Source organism: Phycodurus eques, chromosome 13, assembly GCF_024500275.1.
Source record: "Phycodurus eques isolate BA_2022a chromosome 13, UOR_Pequ_1.1, whole genome shotgun sequence".
Lineage (NCBI taxonomy): Eukaryota > Metazoa > Chordata > Actinopteri > Syngnathiformes > Syngnathidae > Phycodurus > Phycodurus eques.
In genome coordinates this window covers 23,139,771-23,165,083 of record NC_084537.1, presented here as the reverse complement: position 1 = coordinate 23,165,083, position 25,313 = coordinate 23,139,771, and the positions used below count along the sequence as shown (strand labels likewise).

Sequence of the window (25,313 nt, the reverse complement as noted above, 5' to 3'; positions counted from 1 at the left end):
TAACACAGAAGGCCTGGAAACTAAACGCTGCCCCCGCTGTGCCTCTTAAAACCAGACACCAAGGCCAGAATCCCTGCTAAATTCAGTTCTGTCTCATCACCATGGTTACTGTGGGCCAGGAAGCATGACACAAAGACAAACCTTTCTTCCCTCGCTTTTGAAAAGTGTTCCTCTGTACACAGTGGGAAATAGAAATGAGGAAACTAGCGTCTCTTCATCTGTGCACATCGGCTGAGAAAACAAACTCCTAAAGCTCAACAACACCAAGCTTTTACCTAATTATGTCAGACCGCTCAATTGAATCTGATTTGTGGCGGAAATAATTGGTCGCGGGTTTTATGAAGATTGATGACCCGTGTTTTCATTTCCTGTAAACCACGTTATTGATTGGACTCAATCCACAGTGCATCCACATTCTCTAAGGCGATATTTCCCCAATTATATGGCTATTTATGTGCTTCCTAACTCGGTTATGTTTCACTTGACTTCAGATGAATACAAAATGGAAAGAAAACAGAACAAAACAAAACAAAATGTTCTTGGCCCTCACACAGAATCGCAAGGATATTCAGAGATGATCAATCATGCTGGAGTTGACGTGTCAAATTCCACCATCAACATCCACAGGACACAAAATACGACACATTCTGCCTCAATTGTTGGGTCCCATCAGCGGACAGGCAGGTAAGATTCCGTCCAGTTCTGTTTGTAAAGATAGGCGTTATCACTGTTGACCATCTCCTGTCTTTTTCATAACTCAAGTCCATCAGTGAACCAGTCTTGGCCGGAGCATCCCGTCCTGAACCGTCAAGCCTCTTTGACCAGCTTCCCCTCCAAGAGGCAAGCCCCCCTGCACTCCACATCATTGGACTATGGCCACCAACACGTCCACCCGGCGCCAAATGCCCACAGCTCGCCTCGTAGCAGCCAGCGAAGCCGTATGGCTAGCTACGCCCTAAGCCACAGTCCTGCCCAAAGCTTCGACGAGCAGGATGACTTAGGTCTAGGCTATAGTTCGCACTGTCCGACCCCTGCCTTGATGCTTGGAAACGGGAGTTTGGAAAGGGATATCCTTGCCTCCTTGGATGGGAATCAGTCGCAGCCCCTCCAGATGCAACCCCCACATCTACCTGAGAAGAAGAGGGTATCAGATGGAGAACATGGAGGAACGGCCTCCCCAGTCTTGAGTGGATTCTCAAGTCCACACAGTGGGAGCTCGCTCAGTATCCCCTTCCCCAACGTCTTGCCTGACCTGTCGGCTCAGATGCCGAGAACAGATTCACCTCTGCCAGGTCAGCCAGACGCCAGTAAAGCACCTCGTGGCCTTAATGGCACTGGATGAGCAATCAAAATTTATTCTGCTGTTGTTTGTTTTGCAGATGTGCTTGCCAGCAAGCAGGTTACTGTCAAATTTGTACAAGACACATCTAAATTCTGGTACAAGCCTGACATCTCAAGAGACCAAGGTAGGTTCATATAGTAGGACCTCTATAATTTGCTTCATTTCGTAGTCATTTTTTACTTTAGGACAAATAAATCACTATGCTGTGGGCTTTCCCATTCTCAAGAACTCACCAAATTTTGTACCGATGTTCAGCCTGGGGAAACCCCTCAAATCCAGTCAACCAAGTAACATGAAATGTGGTAGGCATGTCTATCTCATGAGCAGACCCACAAAAATGTCTCAAAAACCTATGTCTGAAAAGTCACAGGAAGTCTACGGTCTTGGTTTAAATTGTCCCATTTAGGGTAATTTCCAGGTGTTAAAAATAAGCACGTCCATTTTTTTCTGATTGCTATCAAATTTGAACCACACATACTGGGTAGCTAGCCAATACAAAACTGCAAAGAAGTTGAATTTTAGACATTGCATGTGAGTGGAGCATGGTGGGAAAGTTTGTTGACATGCCATACAAAAGGCAACTCTTAAAAACTCAGCCCCACAAGGTCGAGCTGGACCAAAGGTCTTGTGTGCGATGGAGGTCCTCCTCTGAAGAGAGGCGCCAGCTACTGGCAGAAATGTATAGATGCCATAACTCTTCTCACGTTACCAACTCCCTTTAAACTCTTCATTCTCGCTTTAGGTGTAATTATTCTTTGACTTGTGTTTAAAGCAAACTCACGATCTTGATGTTTCTGTCACGCAGCCATTTCAGTCTTAAAGGACAAGGAGCCAGGATGCTTCATTGTGCGTGACAGCCATTCCTTTCGAGGCGCCTACGGGCTCGCAATGAAGGTGGCCACACCTCCACCCTCTGTCCTCCAGCAGAGCAAGAAAGGTACGAAAACGTATCAAAGACCCCAAATTGTTCACTTGTTATCTTTACCGCTTTGGAATGTCCAGAATATAGACTCAGATTTCTTGTGTGTGGCAGTGGCTCACTTCTCTTAAGCAGGGAACACACATATGTATTTTTAACATCCTAACTTATTTATGGGGGAAAAAAACCGTCCGGTACGGAAAATCATTAGCGTTATTAGCTGAAAAATGCTAAAAATGAACAAATTGTCAAAGAAAACGAAAGAGAAAAAAAACAAAGCTTACTTTAGCTGGTAACTACATTGCATTTGCAAAGTTTTCTCATGGTCAGTCTTATTGTGGTGAATGACTTGTGTGACACGTTATACAAGCAAACACTGTTGCTCCTCTATTTGTGTCCCGCAACAGCTTCCTAATTGGGTATCGTTAGGTTTCACAGAACTCGGCCAAACTCAGAGGTCACATCACACAAGGACGTCTCATAATAAATACTGAACAAGTTTAACATTTACAAGTGTCAGCCCTAGCCATTTTCTAAGCAGATCGGGCAGGGAAAAGAAGAAAAAAATAAAGAAATCACAAACCGCACTCCAAAGGTTAATCTGTTAAAATAATCTTTTAGAGACATCTGATAATTGGGCCTTTTCTGACTTGGATGAGAAGGGGCTAAAAAATGCTCAAATTCAGCCAGATTGTTGTTAATTGCCTATATAGTTTAAGTGTAATGGCTAGAGACTTGGGGGAAAAAACATTTTGGAGTAAATTTGATATTTTTGTTGTTTTTGTACTCCAGTTTAATGTAGCTTCCGTGCTAGACATTTCCATCAGTCAATTTTCATGGAAATCCACCTGATAGTTGCTACCTTCCCTGATCTTACAAACAGTCTCAAGTAGTGAATCAGCTTCGGAGTTAGTGATGAAACGGGTTTCCCCCATTCCCTCGTGTTGAATGGAAACTGGGGTAAGCTCCTCATCCATACTTGACACAGTGCCCTTCAGCAACTCTAATAGAATTTTCAGAAACAAACAATCAAACTGATTTTTTCTTGAACTATTCCTTGTAAATGTCAATCTCAATTATCTGGGTTGGTCTCTGAGTCGCAGGGCCATCCTGGCAATCACACCCAAAGCCGTCTCGTGTTACCAGCCACTGTACTCGCCTGCAGACTGCAACTTGAGAGTCTCCCTTTTTTCACACTGTATGGCTCCTCTTGGGCATCATTGCAATGAAGCAAAACGGAGCAGTATTGCCTGATAAGTCTCAGATGAACAGCTAATGTTTCACCGCTAAACAAAGGATGTGCTCCACCAAGAGGCCTGCTCCCGTCCCTGCCGGGGCCTTCTCCTGGGAAGCCTCCTGTCCCACATAGATGGGGTCACAGAAGTGAGATAGTTGCGCAAGAAGGGTTATTTTTGGAACAAAAACATCGTTTGCGGGAAACCAAATGTTCTCTGGATGTGTTTCAACGTGAAAGAAAGGAACATTGAGAGTTGCATATCAGCGTACCTCTGTGGGCCGTTAAAACGACCACAATGTGCATTAAAATACAAGGATCCCCCCCCCCCCCCCCACACACTAAGTTTCACTCCTAACAGCACAAAGTGTACTTACATACCTTTCTGGCAACTGCTTATTTGAACCATCCCAAAACACACACACACACCTGTCCCTTTTGTTTGCCATCATCCCATTGCACTGCAAAGGCACCTGTGGTGACATCATGACACGGTCCCCCCCTCCCAACTCTCAGCTTAGCCCATTGTGGTTCCTTATTAGTGTGAAACCCAACCCATCTCAAGGAGCGGGTCTTTCTCCGAGCCTTTGTGTGGAGACATTCCTCAGCTGCTCCTACCCCCTCAGAGGCTCTTCTGTGGAATCATAATCCCATTCGTTTCACGAGTGAGAGCAACTTCGTGTGTTTTGGGGAATAACCCGGGCCGGTCGGAGGGAGCTGCGGTTTTTGCTCCCGATGAGTCGGTTAGTGGACTACTAAAACAGGCCACGGGCAATTGTGATGAAGTAATGAGCTTGTTTTGTGTGTTTGGCAGGCGGAGAGCTTGCCAATGAATTAGTGCGCCACTTCCTGATTGAGTGCACGCAGAAGGGTGTTCGCTTGAAGGGTTGCCCCAATGAGCCCTATTTTGGTGAGTGATAAAGAACAGTGACATCATTTGTCTGTTTTTCAACTGCGCGCCAACAATCATTCCGTGCACACTGCTGCCCTCTGTTGTTCACTGTTGCATCGTACAATCCAGAGTTTTTGCAAACCTTTTTTTATCTCAAGACCAAAATTCAATGACGTATTGATATATTTGTGTTGCTTTCACCAAAGCAACAAATCATATTGAGAGGTTTACTCTCCATAGCCCGCAAAGTTTGTATTATAATCATTACAAAATTGTGTATGAATCTATTACTTCAATAGTGAGAGGTAAATTATGTTATTTGTAACGTTACAGCAAAAAGTGTACGCTTTTTAATGTTGGCCAAGATATGGTTATACTCAGGACGGATCTCCAGTCATTGCTTTTTCAATCAAGTCATAATAAATAATGGCCTTTTTGACATTGTTAGAACCAGCAGATTTTTTTTAAAAAACAAAAACTGGTGTCGTCATTAATCTGTGCCTATTTTTTAATCAAACAGTTTTGTTTTATAGGAAGTTTAACTGCGCTGGTTTGCCAACATTCAATAACTCCCTTGGCCCTGCCCTGTAAACTCATCATACCAGACAGAGGTAAAAACATGCACACACACATTTGCTTGGATTGGATTCTGTTGGAATATTATGTGAATCATATTTTCAGGTTAGACTGTTTATTTTTCTCTCTAACTTGTCTGCGTATTTTTAGACCCTCTCGAAGATGTGGTGGAAAACACGTCACAGTCAGTCACCAACTCTGCTGCAGAACTACTCAAACAGGGAGCAGGTAATTTCTAAGAACACTTGGGTTTGGCTTACACTACATGGTACAAGTGACACAATTTCGATTTGTGTGTGTGTGTGTGTGTGTGTGTTTGTATATAGCCTGTAATGTTTGGTACCTGGGCTCGGTGGACATGGAATCCCTCACAGGAGTCCAGGCGGTGCAAAAAGCCACAGGCATGACTCTGAGCTCCAACCCCCCTCCGACTTCCACAGTGGTCCACTTCAAGGTGTCTTCGCAGGGAATCACCCTCACCGACAACCAGAGGAAGTGAGTGGAACACCCACCCACCCACACACACACACACACACACACACACACAAAATCCCATAGTTGTAATAACAACCTTGTCTGCTTTGTAGGCTTTTCTTTAGGAGGCACTACAACGTCAACACGGTCATATTCTGTGCTCTGGACCCTCAAGATAGAAAGTGAGTGAGATTATTGGGAAAGAATGACAGTGGAACCAATAGCACAAAAGTCAAATAGCCCAAAAAGTTGGACCAGTTGGGAAATGTGCCTCAAAAGTCAAACAAAATGTGGCGTTCAAAACTGCGAGACACCAGCTTCTAAAGGATGAACGCTCCAAGTGTGTTTTGATTTTTGCTATATTTTTTAAACCTTTTTTGTGTGTGTGTGTGTGTGTGTGTATGTGTGACGGCACCACAGAGCCAGTGACACGAGAGGAAAAAGTGATGCTAGCCATAGAATCATAAATGGAACTTGGAAGGCACAGAGAATATAGCACAGGAAAGAGCCTGGCCACTCAGTACTGAATGATTTAAATATTAATTGCAGTCGGGCCGCAACTAACGATTATTTTAATAATCGATCAATCTGTCGATTTTTCGATTGATCGGACAAAATGTTTTTTAATTTCCAGCCCTTTATTCAAAAATAGGAAATTATTTCAAATAATTATTTCAGTGCAGAAAATGCACAAACAATTCCATTATGATTCAGTTACTGGTTTGACCCCTAATATGTCATAAAATGAGCAAAAATGTTGATCGTTGTAATGTAAAGTAATGTTTGCAAATGTCTTATTTTGATTAAACACAAAAGACAATCAGTCCGCTTTCATTATTAAGGGCTATTGAAGTCTGAGCGTATTTACTGATGAGAAAGCTGAAATTCCGAGGATTTGGGCAATTTTAAGTTCAACACGATTTATCAACGATTAATCGATTCTCAAAATAGTTTCCAATTAATTTGACAATCCATTAGTTGCCAATTAATCCATTCATTGTTGCACCACCAAATTGCAGACAGACTGTTGGATAAAACGTTACTAAACAGATGCTAAAGTAATTATACTTATTCTACACCTCAATTTACCAAGATGCTCACTGAACTGAAGTCTCACAAGACTTGCTGCCGTTTGGCATGACGATCATCTGAACTCAAGTTTTGTTTTGACTTTCAAGGCATTTCTATGCCTGAAAATCTTTGACTCGACTCCAACAAACAAACAGCATTAAAAAAGCAAAACAGACTTAGTTAGTCTTTTCGATGTTTACTCCAGTGACGATTTTATTTGACTTTTGAGGCTTACGTTTTTCCAGAAAATGTCAGTTGAACTCAATAACTTGAGGCTGACTTACTGCCTCCCATAGGTGCAGCTGTACCTTATTTTGTGGCGCGTGAGCCCAGTTTTCCAAGCGCTAATTTTCCCTTTCCTCTGATAACAGGTGGAAAAGGGACGGCTGCACCTCAGCAAAGTAAGCACATTATTTCGACACGACAACAAGCAGAAGAGCCTTTTAAGGCAATTTTGTTTTTTTCTTACACTTTGCCCCATTTGCGCGCAGGATCTTTGGCTTCGTGGCGAGAAAAAGCGGCACCTCCATGGACAACGTGTGCCACCTGTTCGCTGAGCACGACCCCGAGCAGCCGGCCAGCGCCATCGTCAACTTCGTGTCCAAGGTGATGATCGGCTCGCTGAAGAGTAAGTAGGAGGAGCGCGTTCTGCACAAATGAGGAACTGCAGATGTGACACGATTACGACCAGCGTATTCCGCTGGATGTGGACTCTCGTGACTTGATTATCAAACACACATACATCTATGATGTGTGAGTTTTCCAATTTCAACATTTAACAGTAAGGGCATTAACATTGTTGATTAAATGAATGCTTTTCTCTTATGAAATCATGGAAAATGCGTTAAAGCAGTGTGCATGTACATAAATTGGTTTCATGGGATGGATGGCGTGCATATATGATCTATGCAACATAAAAATGTTTATTTTTTTAAACCAGACTTCACCATGTTCAGCATTATAAGCCTTCCTCTAAGTTCTGTGTGTATGAAAGCTGTCAACATTTTCATGAAAATGAGTGTGTTTGTGTGTGTGTGAGAGATGAAAATTATTTTAAGTAAACCCTAATATATACTGTATTAAAAATATATATCCCCCCCCATGACACAAGCTGGTTACAGTGTCCACTTATATCACAAATTGTGCTTTCGTTTGTCCTTTTGGCGAGGGCACATTACAACTGTAACCCACTTCATGGTTTTTTTCAGAAGTGTGGGACAGCGAGCCTCCCACAGCTTATAACCACATTGAACATTTTAATGAAACACTTCAAAATAGTTCTAGAAAATAATCTGTCTGTAACCATTTTTTTTTAAAAAACTCATTGAAGTCCATTTCTTTCAAGCTGAGCCCTACTTTGAAAAACAAGATGCAGCTACTGTAAATTGTTGTCACCACTTGTTAAATCTCCATATTGCCATAACTGAAGTTAGCTTAGCATGTTTGTCAAGGGAAAAAAAACTATTTATGTCAAACTGTAAAACCTCTCTCTCTCTCTCTCTCACCCCGCCCCCTGAAAAAAAGAAAAAAATGTTCCATTTTGTTGTGGATATATATATTTTTTGAATAAATTGTCTTTCTCAACCAGCAGCACCGCTCCCCTTAAATCGTCCGGCGCCCCCTAGGGGAAACAAGTCATCATTAACTGTAACCTTTAGCCATGACTTTTCTGCAAACCCAAAATTGGTTCTTAAACATGTTCTCTGGGGCCCACGAGGGGTGGCATTCCTCACACTTTGAAAAGAAAGACAAATATTTTTAACGGCAAAATTTACCAATATCGGGCGGGAGGAAAACTGAAAAATCCAGTGGTAAAAAATTGATATTCTGGAGCTATTTTCTGGATTTTTTTCCACATTTGGGCATTTTGTCCGTTTTTTATTTTGTATTTATTTTTATTCTCTGAAGTTGTAGCGTCTCCCCCTGCAGTCATCTCTGGATTCATTTCCTGGAATTTTCATTCTCAATTCCCCTTTAAATTGGTCCTTTAACAACTGAAGTTGGCTTCGCACGTTTGCAGCTTCCTTAATTTGAATTAATTGTTCTCAATGTGCTGCCACCCTCAAGCTCTCTGGCGCCCCTACTGGCTGGAGGGTAACAGTAGCAGCCCTGGTTAACAAACTTCTTTTTTTGGAGGCCCTCACACACTACACGCACACACACACACACACAAATGATCCATTTATCCCCGAAAACTGTTTTCTTTATGTTTTTCAAGCTGCTGGACCTCCTCTCAATTCCTCTGATGCCCCCTAGGGGGAGGTGTTCCCTCACACTTTGAAAACTACTGTTCTCACAGAGATATTGGCAGGAGGCAAATTGGCTATATTTTGTGTATCACAGTATCTGACAAGTGTTGGAATTGCAGAAAGAAGGTAACATTTTCATTCAACTTGCGCCGTCTCTTCTGCGTGGATGCTTTGGACGACTTGACATGTAATTTCCACTTCTGTTTCCGCCAATCTCACCAACAGTGTGGCTCCATCTCTTCATACAATTAAACACAATAGCATAAATGGCCACACAAATGCTATGTGTATCTCACGCATACTGGACCTCTGTTCATCAGTTTATTTGTGTATGCAAATGTACATTTTGTTTGATGTGCTCTGTAAATAAACACAAGGAAACATGAATGTAATCTGCATTATTTTCCAGTTGCCAACAAACTCGCTTCATTAACTTCTGGCTATCACCATCCATTCATGAATTTTCTATATAGGGCTTGTCCTCATTCCCTCGGTGTCACTGAGTGTCTGCTGACGCAAACACTACAGTGTTTTTTCCCCGTGGCTCTAAATGAGCCTTTTTTTTTTGTGGCTAAACAAAACTTTAAATGTGGTCAGTTGTGTGTGGATTAAATGTGATTCATTACGGAGAAAAAGGGGTGAAAAAGACTTACCTGCAACACAAGCCGAGGCAGGTTGTGGGAGAGAATATAAGAGGGGAGGAAAGTGTCTTCCTCAGCTTCCTCCTCCTCCTTTTCGTCCATCTGGAGGTGGTGAAAGTGAAGAAGGGACAGCAGGAAGGAAAGGCAGACCTGCAGGTGAGGCGACTGCAGCAGCACCAAGAGTTTGTCGTCTTGCTGTTATTTGAAATTTTAAAAAAGCTGCAGGGAAAGGCCAGGAAAAAAAAAAAAAAAAAAAAGCAACATTGTCAGACAACACAAGAACACGTCGGCGTCGACAATATTTCACACAGGTCGGTATGACTTATGTGCCACTTATGTGCCCGTGCTGCAATTTGATTTGATTCCTGCATTTAGCAGCAGATTAATGACATCGGAGAGGTAATTGCAAGAAAAATACACGAGAGCGGACCGGACTTGTCGCTAAAAAGCATGAAGTCTGCCCCCCGTACTGTAGGGGAGCCCTGTGGCAATAAACAGCAGCATGCCAAGTTCATTTGAGATAACATGAGAGCCCGTTCTTGCGTACAGACCCCTTTACGCCCTTTTAATTAGAGGGGCATCTATTTCATCTATCTTAAGGGTGACAGAGAAATGCATTCTGGGATGGCGAAACAACACGTGGCCTTCGTTTGTTAGTTGTTGATTTTTTTTTCGTGAGATGAATTGAGCCACCAAAAACTAGAGTGGGTTAGCTCAATTTTTGTTATTTCTAAGACTTACCTTTGAGATGAATACGAGTCTAAATCAAGGTTTACTTCCATTTTTTTTTTTGCACAAAGAGGGCAGTCCGTTATTGCACTCGGCACTTTTTCTGATTCATCGGTGCAACAGCTGGGCCAACTTCCACTTCCAAGATGGCCGTGCGCGAGAAACCAGGCTTCAATCCAGAAAGTGAGGTTCAGGGTTTGAGCCAAGACGCCAAAAGAAAAATAATGCTTTAGCGCTTCTGCATAATTCTTCATTATGTCTCTTGGCCGTGCTGCTTGTAGAACGTGTTTTAAAGATGTTTGTCCAATTAGATTTCAGCCTCTATGTGCACACGTCAATGTAATCTGAACAGGGACTTCAGAATCAGTAGCGCTACAGATAGAGCCATATGTTATTATTATTTTTTTTTTTCAGGGCCAATACCGATTATTAGTAGTCAAGAAGGCTGATAGCCGATTATCTGGAGCTGATATTCATTTGTGTAGAATGGAAAATATTTGGCATCAACATTTTCAATAATACAAACTCCAACACTTCATTTGAACGCCTTAGCATATGTTCTTTTCCCCCCTTTGATAATAGACATCTTTGTTTTAATCACACGAACATAAAGTGCTCAGCAGCACTTTTTGTATTTTATATAGCTCCCTAAACGTTTCTACGGTAAATAAAGTTTTCCAAAATGTCAATAGAACTGAAATGTTCATCTTTATTTTAAGTTCAAATAAATGAAAAACAAATGTGAAAGGAGTTCCCAGGTTGAGCAGCAACTCTTTTACAGAGTTGACTGAACATTTTAATAAATAGTTACCTGAAGTTTACCCAGTTTTAACATCAATCCTATGGATGTAATTATAATGATGTGCCTTTGCGCAATACACGATGGGAAACACAGTCCGTTGGAGCTATAGATTTCCCCAGAAACCCCTCAGCCTATCAGGAGCATTTGTGGGTTATTTATTTTTATACATTTTTTTCTGTGTGCTTTCTTCAAAGGTTTTATTCGTTTTTCCAATTGCATGGCGGGCTGTATCAAATGCTCTCAAGGGCCACATATCGGGCCACAGGCCGCAGGCTGCCCACTCCTGCTTTCAACCTTTTCGACCGACTTCTATTGACATTCAGCAGCGATAACTTGCTCACGACAATATTCACACCAAACCGCATTTATATAACCGCAGACCACCGGCGCTTGCAGAAACAAATAGCGCATTCTAAATAGGCTCTGTAAGGGGATATCGCCAGCCTAATTGAGTCTTTGTTTACAGTGTGCCTGTAATGGTACGGTACGTGGCTGGAGCCACTTGGTTCAGGTGCTTTTCCCACTCGTTGTAACGTTCAAGCCGGCCTCACTGCTGTGAAGTGCGAACAGACTAATATAAATGAAGCGTGACTGAAAAGGTACTTTGTGCGTTTCTCCGTCGTCCACTCGGGCGCGACTGACAGAGCGCGGTCGGACCTCCTTCACACATGTGAGGAAATGTACGCGCATGGGTGAAAACGTTAAAAAGTCTGGATCGGACAGACCGCTGTAGACATAGCAAGCCATATTGTCTGGAAGGGGCTGGGGGCCGACTGTGGAGAATTTCAGAGCGCTTCCGAACACTCTGGAAACCATCCCGGCCTACGCTACTATAAGCTCATCTTCCGTCGTCCTCTGCTTTCCTAATTACAGTCTCGGATTGCTCGGAGGGAGGAAATGGCGTCGGAAATGTCATTTTACGACTAGCATGCATTTTATTCTCATTTCTGAGGGCTGGAGTTCTATCCTTAAACTGCATATTCTTGTACTGAGTGTATGGTATAAACTCCGTACAGAATTTGAGACAATAAACTCAGCCTTTGCGCGACGGTAACCGTTTGCGATTACCATTTTAGGTATACAAAAAATAAAAAATGCTAACTACCATTCAGCTCACTTATGTATCATGTTACATAGGAATTTCACCTCTAATAGTGTCTAAAAAAAAAATGACTGATCGACGCTCCTCTGTCGTGTTTGGCAAGGTTTATCTGTTGCCCAACACTGCGTCCGTCTGCAATACATACATACATTCATAATTCATCCGATATGGCTGCTTTGCATTCAAGCCAGTCAGAGCCTGTTTAAACAGGTATGGCGCGCATGTATTAGTGGTGGCGATAGAGTCGTTAACATGCCGTCAATCTGTGATAAGATCAGTGAGGGGAGAAGGAAAAAGAAAAACATTGAACTCGCCAGACTTGTCATGTGATATGTACGACCGACTCATTCCTCAACAGCTCCACCCGTTCCTGTCTTGCCTAAATGCACCTACAGAGCATATACACTACGTACGTGTTCCGAGACAGAAACACTGCTTGGGGGAATGGGGTTCAAATCGAGGTCATTATCTGCAAATAACGAATCGTACAGTAAATATAATTAGGGCTGTGGAATAGTTTCAAGACCCGAAAAGTAGATAACGGGGGCTGCACCCTTGACACGAGACGCTGATCGAAACTGTTGGGGGAAGGGCAGCTATTTTCTGAAACAACAAAACAAAAAGGGTCATCGAAGTTGGCAAACGGTTGGACGAGGGCGGGCATTTGTCTTTCTTTTGAATATGCATTTTATATGTAATACAGAGCAGCAGTTTAGTTGAAGATTAATCTATTTAAATAGCAATAATAATAGGAAATGATAATAATGAAAATAGCGTCAATCCAACGAAACGGATGCGTAGCAGTATAAGGACATTGATCTTAAAAAACATTTGAAACGCCCACACCTTGTTGCGCACTAACATAAATGATCTTTTAATCTTAAACTGATATCATCATTGGCCAAATATTACTATAATATCATGTGAAAAGTTGCTTTCTCAGTGATAGGCTGGCATCGATTCCAGGTTGTAGCCGGCCTCTCACCCAAAGTCAGGCTCCGGGATGGAAGGATGGAAGTTCTTGTCTATCAAAAAAGACCTTGATTGTTGTCCTTTGCTCTTCTTGTCATTGGCAGCGGTTGGCAGCACTTACTGATTGGTGCGGTCACTATTTGACGGGACATATTTTAATTCGGTCAGACTACAGAGCGGTACTCTTGCTGGGTACATCATTAGCATGTCATTGGGGTGAAATAACACTTTAATGCATGGTGGAAAAAAAAAAATATCCACATAAAGGCGTTATTGAGTTGAGAGTATTATACACGGCATTGACATATGTGGTTTATTAAGACTGGCACACAACCCGTAGCAAGGTTTATTTTTAGCTACACCTGCTTGGCTAGCGCTGCCCAAATGGTCCCGAAACAGTGTTCAAATGCAGCAGATTAGAGCCCATGTCGAACACATGTACAGTACAGTAATATCCTGTGTGCGTGTGTGTGTGTGTGTGTGTGAGAACTGGCAACATTCTTCACACTCCCTCTTTATTGAGCGGCCGCTCGGTGGGACGACATTCCTGCAGCGGCCCACGCTGGCTGCTGCTATGCGGAAAATGTGCAGGTGGCTCCAAAAATGCCCCCTTGCTTCCGTGGACGAGAGCGAGGAAAATCAGCAACTCCCCGCCGTTCATTTTCCTGAATACGAAACAAATGTTTGGCATTCCGGTGAGAAGGACTCTCCGCTGTAGAGCTGCCTAGTTAAGAGTTAGCGGCGGCGGGCGGTGTGCCAGGCCTACTTTGACACAGGCCTTTAAGAAGCCAGGAGGCGCTGTATTGATTTTTAACATAGTCCCGCTATGATCTGTAATCACCACAGATGTAATTAAACTGGAATGTCTCACTTATTTTGGCAGAGGTACGGAAACTCTTTCCTATTCCCAGCCATTGGTTTTTCTAGTCCTGCGAGGGCCGTACGAAACGAAGTCAATGAATTGTTTATTGTACGGCAGGGAGTCTAACCAAGCAATTTGATTGGACGAGAGTTATTCCGACCATTCACGGTTACACATTTACATCAATGGACGATTTCGTCCATGTTTTGGCGATGTGGGAAGAGGATGGATTACCCGCACAAAAAGCCACGCAATCGTGAGGAGAACCTGCGAACGTTCGCCACAGAGGAAGGTCGCAGTTCAGATTCAAACCGAGAACTTTCGCACTGTGAGGCAGATGTGCTAACCACTAGCGCGCAATGATTCCTCATGCAAATTTACATACGGAAAAAAAGATACACCATATTTTGTTGCAGTATTTTTACCAGTATGTAGTTTACTCTTTTTTTAATTCATATATTCATTTTGTTGTTTATATTCTATGTGTCTCCATTGAAATTTGTATAAGATATTTACAATGAATTATGGAATTATTATACTTTATTTGTCAAGTTTAGTTGCTCCAGTTTTCATATTTTTAATTCATATGGCGGTAAGTGACACATAGTTATATAATATATATAAGAATTTTATTTAAAGTAATGTCGAAATAAATGTTTATTTTCCAATGCAAGTGTTTCAGTGCTTTTTACAGTGCCGTATTGTTTTAAGTCATAATATTACAAGGTAAATGTTTTTTTTTTTTTTCATTTAAAAGTTGCGATGTGAATATTTTTTTTAAACCAGCAAATCCAAATTCCCTCAAGATCCTAAACACAACCAGCTGAGCCTCTTTGAAAATAAACAATAATTTTGTTGTTTATTTTCTGTGTGGCCCTAATTAGCACTGAAATATACTGTACAGTATAATATAGGCTACTATATGTGTCTATATTTATGTGAGGTGTGTCCAAAAAAAAAAAAAAAAAAAAAATTGAAAATCCTTACGACAAGTTTTCCACTTCGAAGTTCTTCTCGGCAAGGAACTGTCCGATGCTCGGGCATTGCGAGCGGGCTTTTCGCCACGAGTTGTCCTGCCACAACCGTCGCCTCTTTTTGCAAAGCGAACGACGCAAATGCTGCAGGGTGTCTTGAGCGTCAGGCCCACATTTAAGGAGACAACTTTGTGGTTTGGGTTTTGAAATAATATCTTTGGTGACACTAATCCTGGAATTTTGCTGACACACTTTTGTACACTCAAGCAGCAATGGGCCAAACGTTTTGGGGCCATGACTAGACCAGGCAACAAGGGGTCATCGAACGCGTCACTCACACGCACACAGACTAATTTGGCGCCCCCTATCGGTGACTTTGTGAATGGGCTCCACTCAAACACAAGACCCACTTGACGCACAAACAATTCTGCACACTGCACAAATATCGCATGCAATTTGCTGGCTTTTTTTTTTTTTGGAATCACAATTTAGCGCTTGCTGATTGATTTTGCGAGGGATTTCAGTGTAGGCACGCTCAATCTCAGTTGCAGATTGAGCGGTTTGTGGATTTAAAGGTTTGGAGGGGTGGAAATACGCAGTTGATGTGGATATTTAATCATTTGGAACAATAAAGCCAAGCATATTGCTGTGATTAGAAATGCCAGAGTGGAGTGGAGGCAATTCATCATCGGAGTTCCACGGGGGGGAGTGACCAGAGTCCCGGGGTCTATATATTGGGATGTTTTGTGCGGTGGATTTACGTGAATGAGAGCGCAGAAGGAGTCGCCACAGCAGGATTACTCCCCCCCCCTCCCCCGGCCACTCACGCCACCATGGATCCGTGCTTCCGCGCACTTTGCGTGACTTTGGTGCTGGCGTCTTTCGGCCGTGGGTCAGGTGCGCTCGGCCCGGTGATCAGGTGCGAGCCGTGCGACGACGGCGCGCGTCTGTCCTGCAAGCCCCTGCCCAAGGACTGCGCCCAGAGAGTCCGAGAGCCGGGCTGCGGCTGCTGCCTGACGTGCGCGCTCAGCTTCGGCCAGCCGTGCGGCGTGTACACGGGCAGATGCGGCGCCGGGCTCTCCTGCCAGCACCAGCCGGGCGAGACCAGACCTCTGCAGGCGCTTCTGGAGGGGCGAGGGGTGTGCGCCAACGACACGAGCACTCGACGGCTCGCGGAGGGACCGACGCCTCCGGTCAATGAACTGCCAGGTATGCGTGCACCTTGATTACTCACACTGGCGTGCATTGAGGGCTTTGGAACGGTGCGTAAAATGAGCACAGGGTTGTCTTTATGGCTCATACTGGACCTTTATGGGCTTCTAATTAAGTGTCGGGGGCGAGGGACGAGAGGGTCTTCAATGTGAGCTGCAAAAGTAAGAATGTACTTCAACTCTCTCCATGGACTGACGTTGACTAGGCGGCTTGAAACATATATATATATATATTCGGCCATTTAGAAAATACTCATTTAGTCATTTTGTCTGAGTTCATGGCAGACGCTCAGAAGGAAAAGTGTCTTTTTCAACAGTCATGCCTAAAAACAAACAAAAAACAAACAAACAAACAAACAAACAAAACAAAAAACACTCGACTGCAGGGTTGCCAAGATTTTTAGCCATGTCTGACTAACTATACTCACGAATTCCCCTATTTGCTCATATTTATTGGATGAACCTATCTTTTTGTTATTCAGTGGGGAAACTCACCTATTGGCTGTTTTTTTTTTGTACTCAAAACAAAATATTTTTGGGCACCATCTGGTGGCATCTTGGTGTCAAGGAACTATGTTGAAGTGAGATGAGGAGCTTGATTTAGACAAAAGTAGTATTTTGTCACCATTTTGTGGCATCTATTGACAATTATAAACCTTTTTGGTATCACTGTCTATCATTTAGACCAGGGGTGGGAATCATTTAAAAATATATATATTTATTAAGGGCCCTACTACAATTATATATATATATATTTAAAAAAATACGTTTTGTTTATGAGTATCCGCAATTGGTTGGTGACCAGTCCAGGGTGTACACGGGCTCTCGCCCCGACTCAGCTTGGATAGGCTCCAACTCACCCGTGACCCCAATGAGCACAAGTGCTATTAAAAAAAACAGATGATCATATATTATGAGGTGACGTTGTGTTTAGCGCCTCCGCCTCGCAACTCTGAGTTACTGGGTTTGAATCCTGCTTGCCTGTTCTGCTGTCGTCGTGTTGAGTTTTCTCCAGGTCCTCCGGCTTCCTCCCATGTTCCAAAGACAAGCATGTCAAGGGTCATTGAAGAAGAATTTAAACTGTCCATAGGTGGGAACGTGAGCGTGAATGCTTGTTTCTGTCATTGTGCCCTGGGATTGACCGGCGACCAGTCCAGGGCGTGCCTCGCCTCTCGCCCCAAATTCAGCTCCAGCTCGCCCGTGACCCTATAGAAAATTGGTGGCTGATGGACAGTTGAGCATGAGAGTAATTCTATTTTGTAATGCCGTTATCATATACTTTTTAAGATACAATGTCTTGTTACTGCAAGTTGTGCCCACAAAGCTAAAACTGTTGCATCCTTGGCATGTGGCGTGTACATTTTAGGAACCATTTAATGACCTGGATAAATATACTGTCTGTATTGTATATACTGTGTGTATTGGTCAGTGTTGGAAATGTAATCGGTTGCAATTACAAGTTACCCTGTTGATGTTGCAATAGTAATGCAACTATTTCAATTACTTTCCAATGCGATTTTGGTGAATCCGCCAAGAGCAGTGACAATGCTCCCCTCGTGTACATATCGCTGCGATGACGCATCGTCCTCTTCCATACGGAGATGTCCCCGTCGAGACTGCGCCGCATTTAAAGGGGATGGGAGGAGCCGCTTTGATTGGTGGCGAATTACGGCAGCTGCAAAGACTCAGCCCGCCCACTCTCGGACCCGCGGGGTGTGATTGTCCTCAAAATGAGCAACACATGTCTAACCCAGCCCTGGGGCAGAGCTGCGTCGCCCGCCGTGGCAGATTTTTGCCATTCGCGAAAATACGGCCCTTACAGTTTGGGACCATACCTGCACCTTTTTGATCCTGGAAAATGTACCAAAGTTGCTAAATATAAGGCCAATTGATCACATTAGTGTATTGTTGTACCTTGGATGTTATAAATTGAATCATAATATGGCTTGTTACTGGCGAGGTATTCTCAAATGCACTACCTTTATACCTTTGACTCTCGACTTACAGCTTGTGGTTACGCCTGTACCATTTTGGTCCTGAAAAAAAAAAGAAGCCCAACGAGGTAATTGTTTTTTTTTTTTTTTTTTTTTTTTTTTTTTGTAACTTGGGGGTTGGAAATTGAATCACAATATGGCTTGTCACTGGAGTGGTAACCTCAAAAGTTTTCCATGATTGTATTGTGGTCCTTTGGGGGTTAGAATGGACTGTTATCACAACTTGCACCTTGGTAATGGAAAATGTACTGGCGTGTCTAGAAGTAAGCATAATGAGGCACATAGGTAGGTGTATCGTGGTACCTTGGGGGTTAGAAATTGAATCACGGTCTTGCTTGCCTCTGGGGAAGTCCTATCAGTATAGCCTTGACATATACAGTAGCTTGAGAAGATACCTGTACCTTTTCTGCCCTTGAAGTAGTCCCTTAGGGATCAGATATCAACTTCTCGATGGAGCGTAACCTTAAAATACATTATCTTTACACCCTTGACACTTGATTTATACCTAACAAAATTACCTCAGCCTGGTTGGCCATAATGAGCAGGCATGAGTATTTTGATTGTACAGCCTGCTGTATGTACCATTCGGGGTTGACACCTAGCAAAACTACTAAAAACAATCATACCCGACAGTATTAGAATGCCTGCGCTTGGGTCAGCAACCAAAACACAGCACAGTGAACGAGCACGTGTTCTTTCAAAACACCGGCAGAGACCCTCGAGACTGAGGATGAGGAACGCAACTCCACTGGCGCTGTCCTCCAGAAGATGAACGGCGCTCACAGCAGACCCGCGGGACCCGTGAGACCGCTGCTTAACCCCTTCCTGCCCTCCGCCAAGGCCGAAATCCTACGACGGGAGCAGCAGAAGAGAACCAAGAGCTATAAAATGGAGGAAGTGCCTGGACCACTCCTGACAGACCAACAGAACTTCTCCCTGGAGATCAAACCGGAGCCTGAGTATGTAAGTACCACAACCAATATTTTCCTTCCTCTTTAGCGCGCAGTTGGAATGTTTTTCTCCTCTCTCTCTCTCTCTCTCTCTCTTTCTCTCTGTCTCTCTGTCTTGCTCTTTCTCGGTCTTTTGGTGTTTTTCTCTTCCTGCGGGTGATGAAATTTTCCGGGGGAAGCGTGCTGAAGGTTGGCAGGCGGCGCAACCAACAGAAAGGCACGGCAGCGAGCGGGGACCGTGGCCCTGCGGCTGACCTGGGTCAGGCGGTTGTTTGGCCACAAGGCGTCCGCGTGCCGGCCGCGCCGAGCGCCAAAGGATGATGGATTGGCTGGCGTGAGTGCCTGTTGGGAAGCCCTGCTACTATTTCCAGCTCCTCTTTTGGCCAGATACGTGAACGCACACGAGAACTGGGCTTTGGCTGCATGGTCGCTTTAATTAGCGACCAGAGTACTTGGAGCTTAGGACAAGACTTTTTGGCTCTGCCTTTAAGGTTCCCCCATCCCACATCCCTCCATCAATTTCCTCTACCGCCTATGCTGTGTCAGGGGGCCTATCCCAGCGGACTTAGGGCGAGATGCGGGGTACACCTTGGTCTGGTCGCAAGTCAACATTACAGGAAATTGAATTATGGTGGTTGTCTGAATGAAACCTTGACTTTTTCGACTTTGTTCACATTTGTCGTGTTCGGTTGGGTTAAAACAAACCCTGGTGGTTGTTTGGGCAAGTCTGAATGCTCTCACTAGAACTCTGGTGGACACCAAACAGGAGGACTGAAACCGCTTGAAGATATCCTGATTCACGTCAACTGAAGTTTGAACTATGCACAGCCCATGACACAAGCAAGGGAAATGACTGCAAAAAGCATAGGAAAAGAAACAAACATTTACCAGCAAAGGTCAGTAAATGTGTTGGCAGCCAGCAGTTTTTTTAGGAACGTTTGCATTTTGAGAGACAATAATTCCCAATACGGACTGGGCAATCAGATTGTGGCTTTATGCAAATGTGTTTACTGGTCGGCAACGTGAACACAAAGTAAACGGGACCAAATATCTGCACTAGTGTCTTTTTTTGTTTAGTCCAGATCAGAGTATCAGAGTAGAAACATTACAAATCCAATTTCTCATAGTCAAGCTAACACAACTGGATAACGCAGCTTTAAGTTGACTGCATCAATCAGACAGTGAAGCGAATTGGCCGGGCCTCAGATGATCTGGAGTTGCTCCCCAGTTCCTCGCAAACAAGTTATGATTTGGAAGTCAACTCCAAGAAGCTGCAAAGTCATGAAGAACTTGGCCACATCCACAGACACTACCCCCGAAAGGCGGACTTGACCCCGGAATGACCAAATGTCGATCACAGGGAAGGGACACCTGGGACACTGAGTCGAAATCAGTCCATCGCTAGCAGCTCGGAAGTCAGCTACGTGAACCACGATTTCCCCACCATACATGGAGCACCATCAGTACACACGAAAATAAGTTTATCGGTGGATTTGTTTTCTTTACCAAATTCAATTCAAAAGACTCACAATGACCCGGGTTGTCTCCCGCATTATGCAATAAAAATCAGTCTGACGCTACCGTACCCGGAAGGACGGCTGGCATTGGCACTGAATGGATTTAAATGCGTGAGAATATTTTATATTTTGAATGTTTTTTTTTTAACACTGTGAATTTCTGTAATGGTTTACTCTAAAATGTAAGGGGAATTATTCATTATTTATCATGTTAAAAATTGTCAGCTAAGACCTGGTACACACTTTTTCCACTCTTAAAAGATTTTTTTATCTGCCACAGACCCGCACACATAAAGTTTAAAAAAAATAATCCATTTCACAGTTTGGGTCGTCATGTTTGGTGTGCTCCAAGAATCTCAACACAGCAGACCGCACACATAAAGATTCTGTTCCAACACCGATCTAGAAATCTTGTGCGATCACACGTGATCTTAAAAAAACGAAGACGAAGAAACACTTCTGGATATGCATCAATATTTCCCGAACTTTCCAGAAGGTTGCCAGATCTGAGAGCCTTGTAAAATGGCGACGTTCTCCAAAAACGACTTGCTTTGGAAACTACTTCTTCTTCTTCTTCTCTTCTTGGAACCCACATCGCGTGAGACGTGTTTTTGTTTTCATTTACGTTCATTTCCGTGTTCGTCAGTCTTGAGTGCGTCTTTGATCGGCTACATTTTGTGCCACGTCACCATTCTTGGCGTCAGGACGCGGGAGAAGTCGGGATTCCCCACACATGAAGAGTTTTGGCCGTAAATATTGCACACGTTCATTATTTAAGATTGTCGGCCCCGAACTGTTTCGGACCCTAAAATCGGGACGAATCCACTCTTAACACACATCAGACCTAAGGACAATCTGATAGGATAATCTTATTAGACATAAGATTGTCGGGAAGGGGCAAAATCGGCATAAAAACAGGCCGATTCCCGTCATGTGTGTACCGGGCGTAAGATTTATCTGCGAGCCACATGCCACACATCAAAAGAACCAATCGTGGCTCGCGAGCCGTGGGCTTCCGACCCCTGTAGTCGAGCCATAACTGAACACGGACCGACGACCGTTGGCACGGAACTATTTCGTGATGAGCTTACCGTGATAAGTGGCTACGTGTTCCCTCGCCCGCAGGGTCCTTGTCGGCGAGAGATCGAGAGCATCCTCAGCAGCCTCAAGATTACAGACATCCTCAACCCCCGAGGTTTCCGCATACCAAACTGTGACAAGAAGGGCTTTTACAAGAAAAAACAGGTAGGAAACACAAGCACAATCAGGGCAAAGACAAGCGTTGCTGAAGCAAAGGCGTTATTGGATTCTGTTTCGAATGTTGGCCCTGCTGTTAATGAGGCTCTGATGCAGCAGTTTTACGGAATTGCTCGGTCTTATAAAGAGCTTACTGTAACGTGCGTGTCGGGCCAGTAGTTGGGGATGCCACTTTGTAAAGCAGCAATTCCCAAACTGTGGTGATTGCATATTTGCAACCATCATTTACTTTCCTGTTCCTTTTAAGACACAACTTGGACGGTGACAATTTCAACACGAACAAACGTGGGTTTTAATTTTCACACTCTTCTTGCTTTCCACACTGGCGATGTTCCGCCGGTTAAATCGTGGGTCAACCCCGGCGAGCCAAAAGCCCCCGTCAGTACCTTACACGCAAGACGGCGAGTCAAGCAAAAGTCGGCTTAGACGGACAGCGTGAAAAGGGTTAATGTCATTTTTAACAATGTACACTATAAGACCCATTGCACTGTTAGCGGGTTGCGTGAGGACGGGCATCCGACGTAAAAACGGTGCCAAACATTCATCTCAACAACAGCAACACTTTAAGACCCGTTATGAAATGTTCTGACTTACCCAAATAGATCAGTTCAAAACATAAACAGCCTCTAAGAGCTTTAATTTTTCGAGCAAGCCCAAATGTTTTGCTTTTTGCAGGCTGCATTAATAGAGATTCAAAGCCCAAGTGTAGTGACTCAAACTGCGGGCCTCCAGCAACCCAATTATAGATGTGAATCTGTCCTCCTGTTTTCATCGGTAGTTATTAGAGCCCCATCATTGCACCACCACACCAGTGAGGTAGACCCCGAGCCACTGGCACTGGAGACTGCGACCGCAGGGCCCAAACCCCGGCGGCGTAGCCTGGCCGGGACGACGCTCGGGATCCTTCCCAGCAAGACAGACGTCAAGGTGGCCGCCGGCACCCGACGTCCTCGCCCCATAATTGCTGGACTTTTGAGAAGCGGTCCCAGAAATAGAGTGGCTGCCGTGAAACCACGCCCACCCCCCCAACACCATCCCTCGCGTAGCAGCTCAGCTCACGACGGGGTTGTAATAAATGAGCGGTTGTGACGCGTTCATATGGAGGCACTTAGGGCGCCGCTGCATCGCCTTTCTTATTACACAGCACGGCCTCCTGCTTAATGGACGTTTTCTCCTCTGACCTGCAATCATCTCATAAGCATTGTCTTTGTTTATGTAGAGCGGATGCAGTGCGCTGTGCCGTGTGCACGCAGGCCTCCGGTGCTTCCTTTCATGTGGCCCGCTCTAATCCGGACATGTGGATAATCTGGAGCCAAAGGCGTCCTTTCATAGCAATAAACGTCTCCTAGGAGACATTTTGTGACGCTTTGCTATTCTTAGCTGGAGTGCGTTACGACGCAGAAGCACAACTTCCACGCCGATCGGTAACGAACGTCTGCGTGTTTTATTAGAGTGGAGGTTGACCTTTAGTAGAATTGGCAATAAAATAACAGCCCTCGGGTAGCTCCATGCAGACTCTGTAAGTCATTTGTAGTACCCATAATTTGGAGCTGTGGGGTATAATCAGCAACAGATGATTCGTGCTGCCACCGGCTCCTGAAAATAGATCTTGGTTCTCAGTTGTTCACGAAGGTCCCTAAGCAAATATTTGAGCAGGTTTCTGTTTACCTTTAAGGCCTCTCTATATGTGTGCGTAACAGGAGGTGGACCATAAAAGTAGCTGAAAATACCACCGCGCGCCACGTGGCCAAGGCTGCGTCCACTCAGCACAATCTGCCCACCGATGCCCCTTAACTATTGCCGTTCTCCTTCATTGACTAAAGTGGCCTGTTAGCCATAATGCTGCGCATTCAACTAGATTTTGCTTTTGTTCTTACATTTAGTTTCACCTTATCCCTCCTCTTCACTCGCAGTGCCGTCCATCCAAGGGCAGAAAGCGAGGCTTCTGTTGGTGTGTGGACAAATACGGGCAGCCCTTGCCAGGTTTCGATGGGAAGGAGCGAGGAGTCGTCCGGCACTTACACTCGCAGAGCCAATAGGAGCCCAAACGGGACGTTGAGGGAAGGGGAGGGCTAAAGATCTGTAAACAAGCAGAGACACTGAGGATATTGGGAGAGAGCCGATACGTGGATGTTTGCTCTTTCTATCCGTGGGACCTTTTTACACAAGGAACAAGATGGATTCTTCTGGAACATTTCTGACAAAGAAGAAGACTCGAGCAATTGCTCTCTAAAGCTGATCAGACGCACAGTTTTGCTGCAAGCACAATGAATGGTGCCTTTTCTTTACGATGAATTGTCGAAATTGTCAAACTTTGACGCCATGCACATTACATGCCGTAAGCAAAAATAATAAATAAATACATAAATAAATAAATAACTTCTTCCGGTTAGGGCTCATTTGGGCAAATTTCTGAGTCACAGTTTGACCAAGTATGAACTCTGGAATTCGACCAAAATGTTTTTTTTTCAAACCAAAATGGCAGACACCCGATTCAATCCAATTTGCACGCATACCTGAGACTTTTCTATGCCTGCCATCAGATTTTGTATTGATCATTGAAAGTGGTATCGGAGCTAATTTCTTTCAGAATTTCCCAGCTGCGCTAATGAGTGAGTATGGCAAGGGTCGTATTTATGACCCCAACATTTTCACCTGGAAGCATACGCTTGCAAAATGTGGCGCATTTGCGAGCACGGTGTAACCAACATGAATACCGGAGTGCATGAAAAAGTTTTCTCAACTTTCCAAGGAGCATTACTGAGGGAGTTCTCTGGGGGTCATGTTCGGGAACTCGAAAATACATTTTCACAAGCATACACGGGCTTGCAAAAATTGGTGTTTTCGGGCGTGTTGAGCTCGCCAAAAAAGTCGATTTAATACCAGTAAACACATCAAATCCAAGAGGGTCTTGGCACTGCTTGGGGCTTCGATCCCAATAAATCTTCATTACAAACATGCATTTGCATTCATTCTCCAGAAGAAGCGGGCGTTACTCAGGGAGTCAACCTGTCCAATGCATCGCGTGAGTTAGCCCAGAAATTAGCGCAACTGTCTCTTATTAATCAATACTGCTAATATCTAATCAAGATCAAATGAGAATAAAGGCTGGAACCCGCTTATTTCTGGTCACCATTGTTTGGGATCTGGTTACATTTCTGCTGGGTCGTCAAACAGGCACACAATTTCTTGCCCAAAATAACTTCTGACCCCTGTTTATATTAAATTAATTACCAGTGGGTTATGTACAGTGTATGTCAATGTTATGGGGAAAACGGGCCTTTTTTTTTTTTTTATGTGCTGAAAACCATTTGGAAACCCTGCCTGAGGTAACTATGTAGTTTGCATGTACAATATAAGGCAACCCTCAAAGGTCTATTTTTACTTAATAAAGGCACTATGAAACCATGTATGTTGTGTATTTTAACAATTATTGAAACTGTTATAATCCCTTCTCGGGGTTTGTACGTGAAGTGAACACAATCACATACACGGCTTTTCACAAAGCTGTATATTTTACATAGGCACATAAATAGAACTGCTGC

General features: G+C 44.0%; 2 protein-coding genes across 2 annotated transcripts in view; both read left to right on the top strand.

Annotated features, from left to right (window-relative positions):
• LOC133411322 (tensin-3-like) overlaps positions 1–9,144 on the top strand; it is a 37,464-nt gene extending 28,320 nt beyond the window's left edge. Inside the window, exons 17-27 of the mRNA XM_061693554.1 lie at positions 555–684; positions 763–1,292; positions 1,380–1,466; positions 2,148–2,279; positions 4,310–4,405; positions 4,921–4,998; positions 5,114–5,191; positions 5,290–5,458; positions 5,551–5,619; positions 6,880–6,909; positions 7,000–9,144. Coding sequence (XP_061549538.1) covers positions 555–684; positions 763–1,292; positions 1,380–1,466; positions 2,148–2,279; positions 4,310–4,405; positions 4,921–4,998; positions 5,114–5,191; positions 5,290–5,458; positions 5,551–5,619; positions 6,880–6,909; positions 7,000–7,144 — 1,544 coding nt within the window. The 3' untranslated portion in view covers positions 7,145–9,144. The remainder of the gene's footprint in view (positions 1–554; positions 685–762; positions 1,293–1,379; positions 1,467–2,147; positions 2,280–4,309; positions 4,406–4,920; positions 4,999–5,113; positions 5,192–5,289; positions 5,459–5,550; positions 5,620–6,879; positions 6,910–6,999) is intronic.
• A 6,461-nt stretch (positions 9,145–15,605) lies between these two features.
• On the top strand, positions 15,606–25,176 carry LOC133411193 (insulin-like growth factor-binding protein 3). The gene is made up of 4 exons (XM_061693218.1): positions 15,606–16,048; positions 18,757–19,007; positions 21,637–21,756; positions 23,682–25,176. The coding sequence occupies exons 1-4, from the start codon at positions 15,673–15,675 to the stop codon at positions 23,805–23,807; spliced, it is 873 nt and encodes a 290-aa protein (XP_061549202.1). The 5' UTR covers positions 15,606–15,672; the 3' UTR covers positions 23,808–25,176.
• The last annotated feature ends 137 nt before the right edge of the window (positions 25,177–25,313 follow it).

Coding starts and splice junctions, on each gene's coding strand:
- LOC133411193 (XM_061693218.1), top strand. CDS start 15,673: ATGGATCCGTGCTTCCGCGCACTTTGCGTGACTTTGGTGCTGGCGTCT. Junction 16,049..18,756: donor TCCGGTCAATGAACTGCCAG/GTATGCGTGCAC, acceptor AAACACCGGCAG/AGACCCTCGAGACTGAGGAT. Junction 21,757..23,681: donor GCTTTTACAAGAAAAAACAG/GTAGGAAACACA, acceptor CTTCACTCGCAG/TGCCGTCCATCCAAGGGCAG.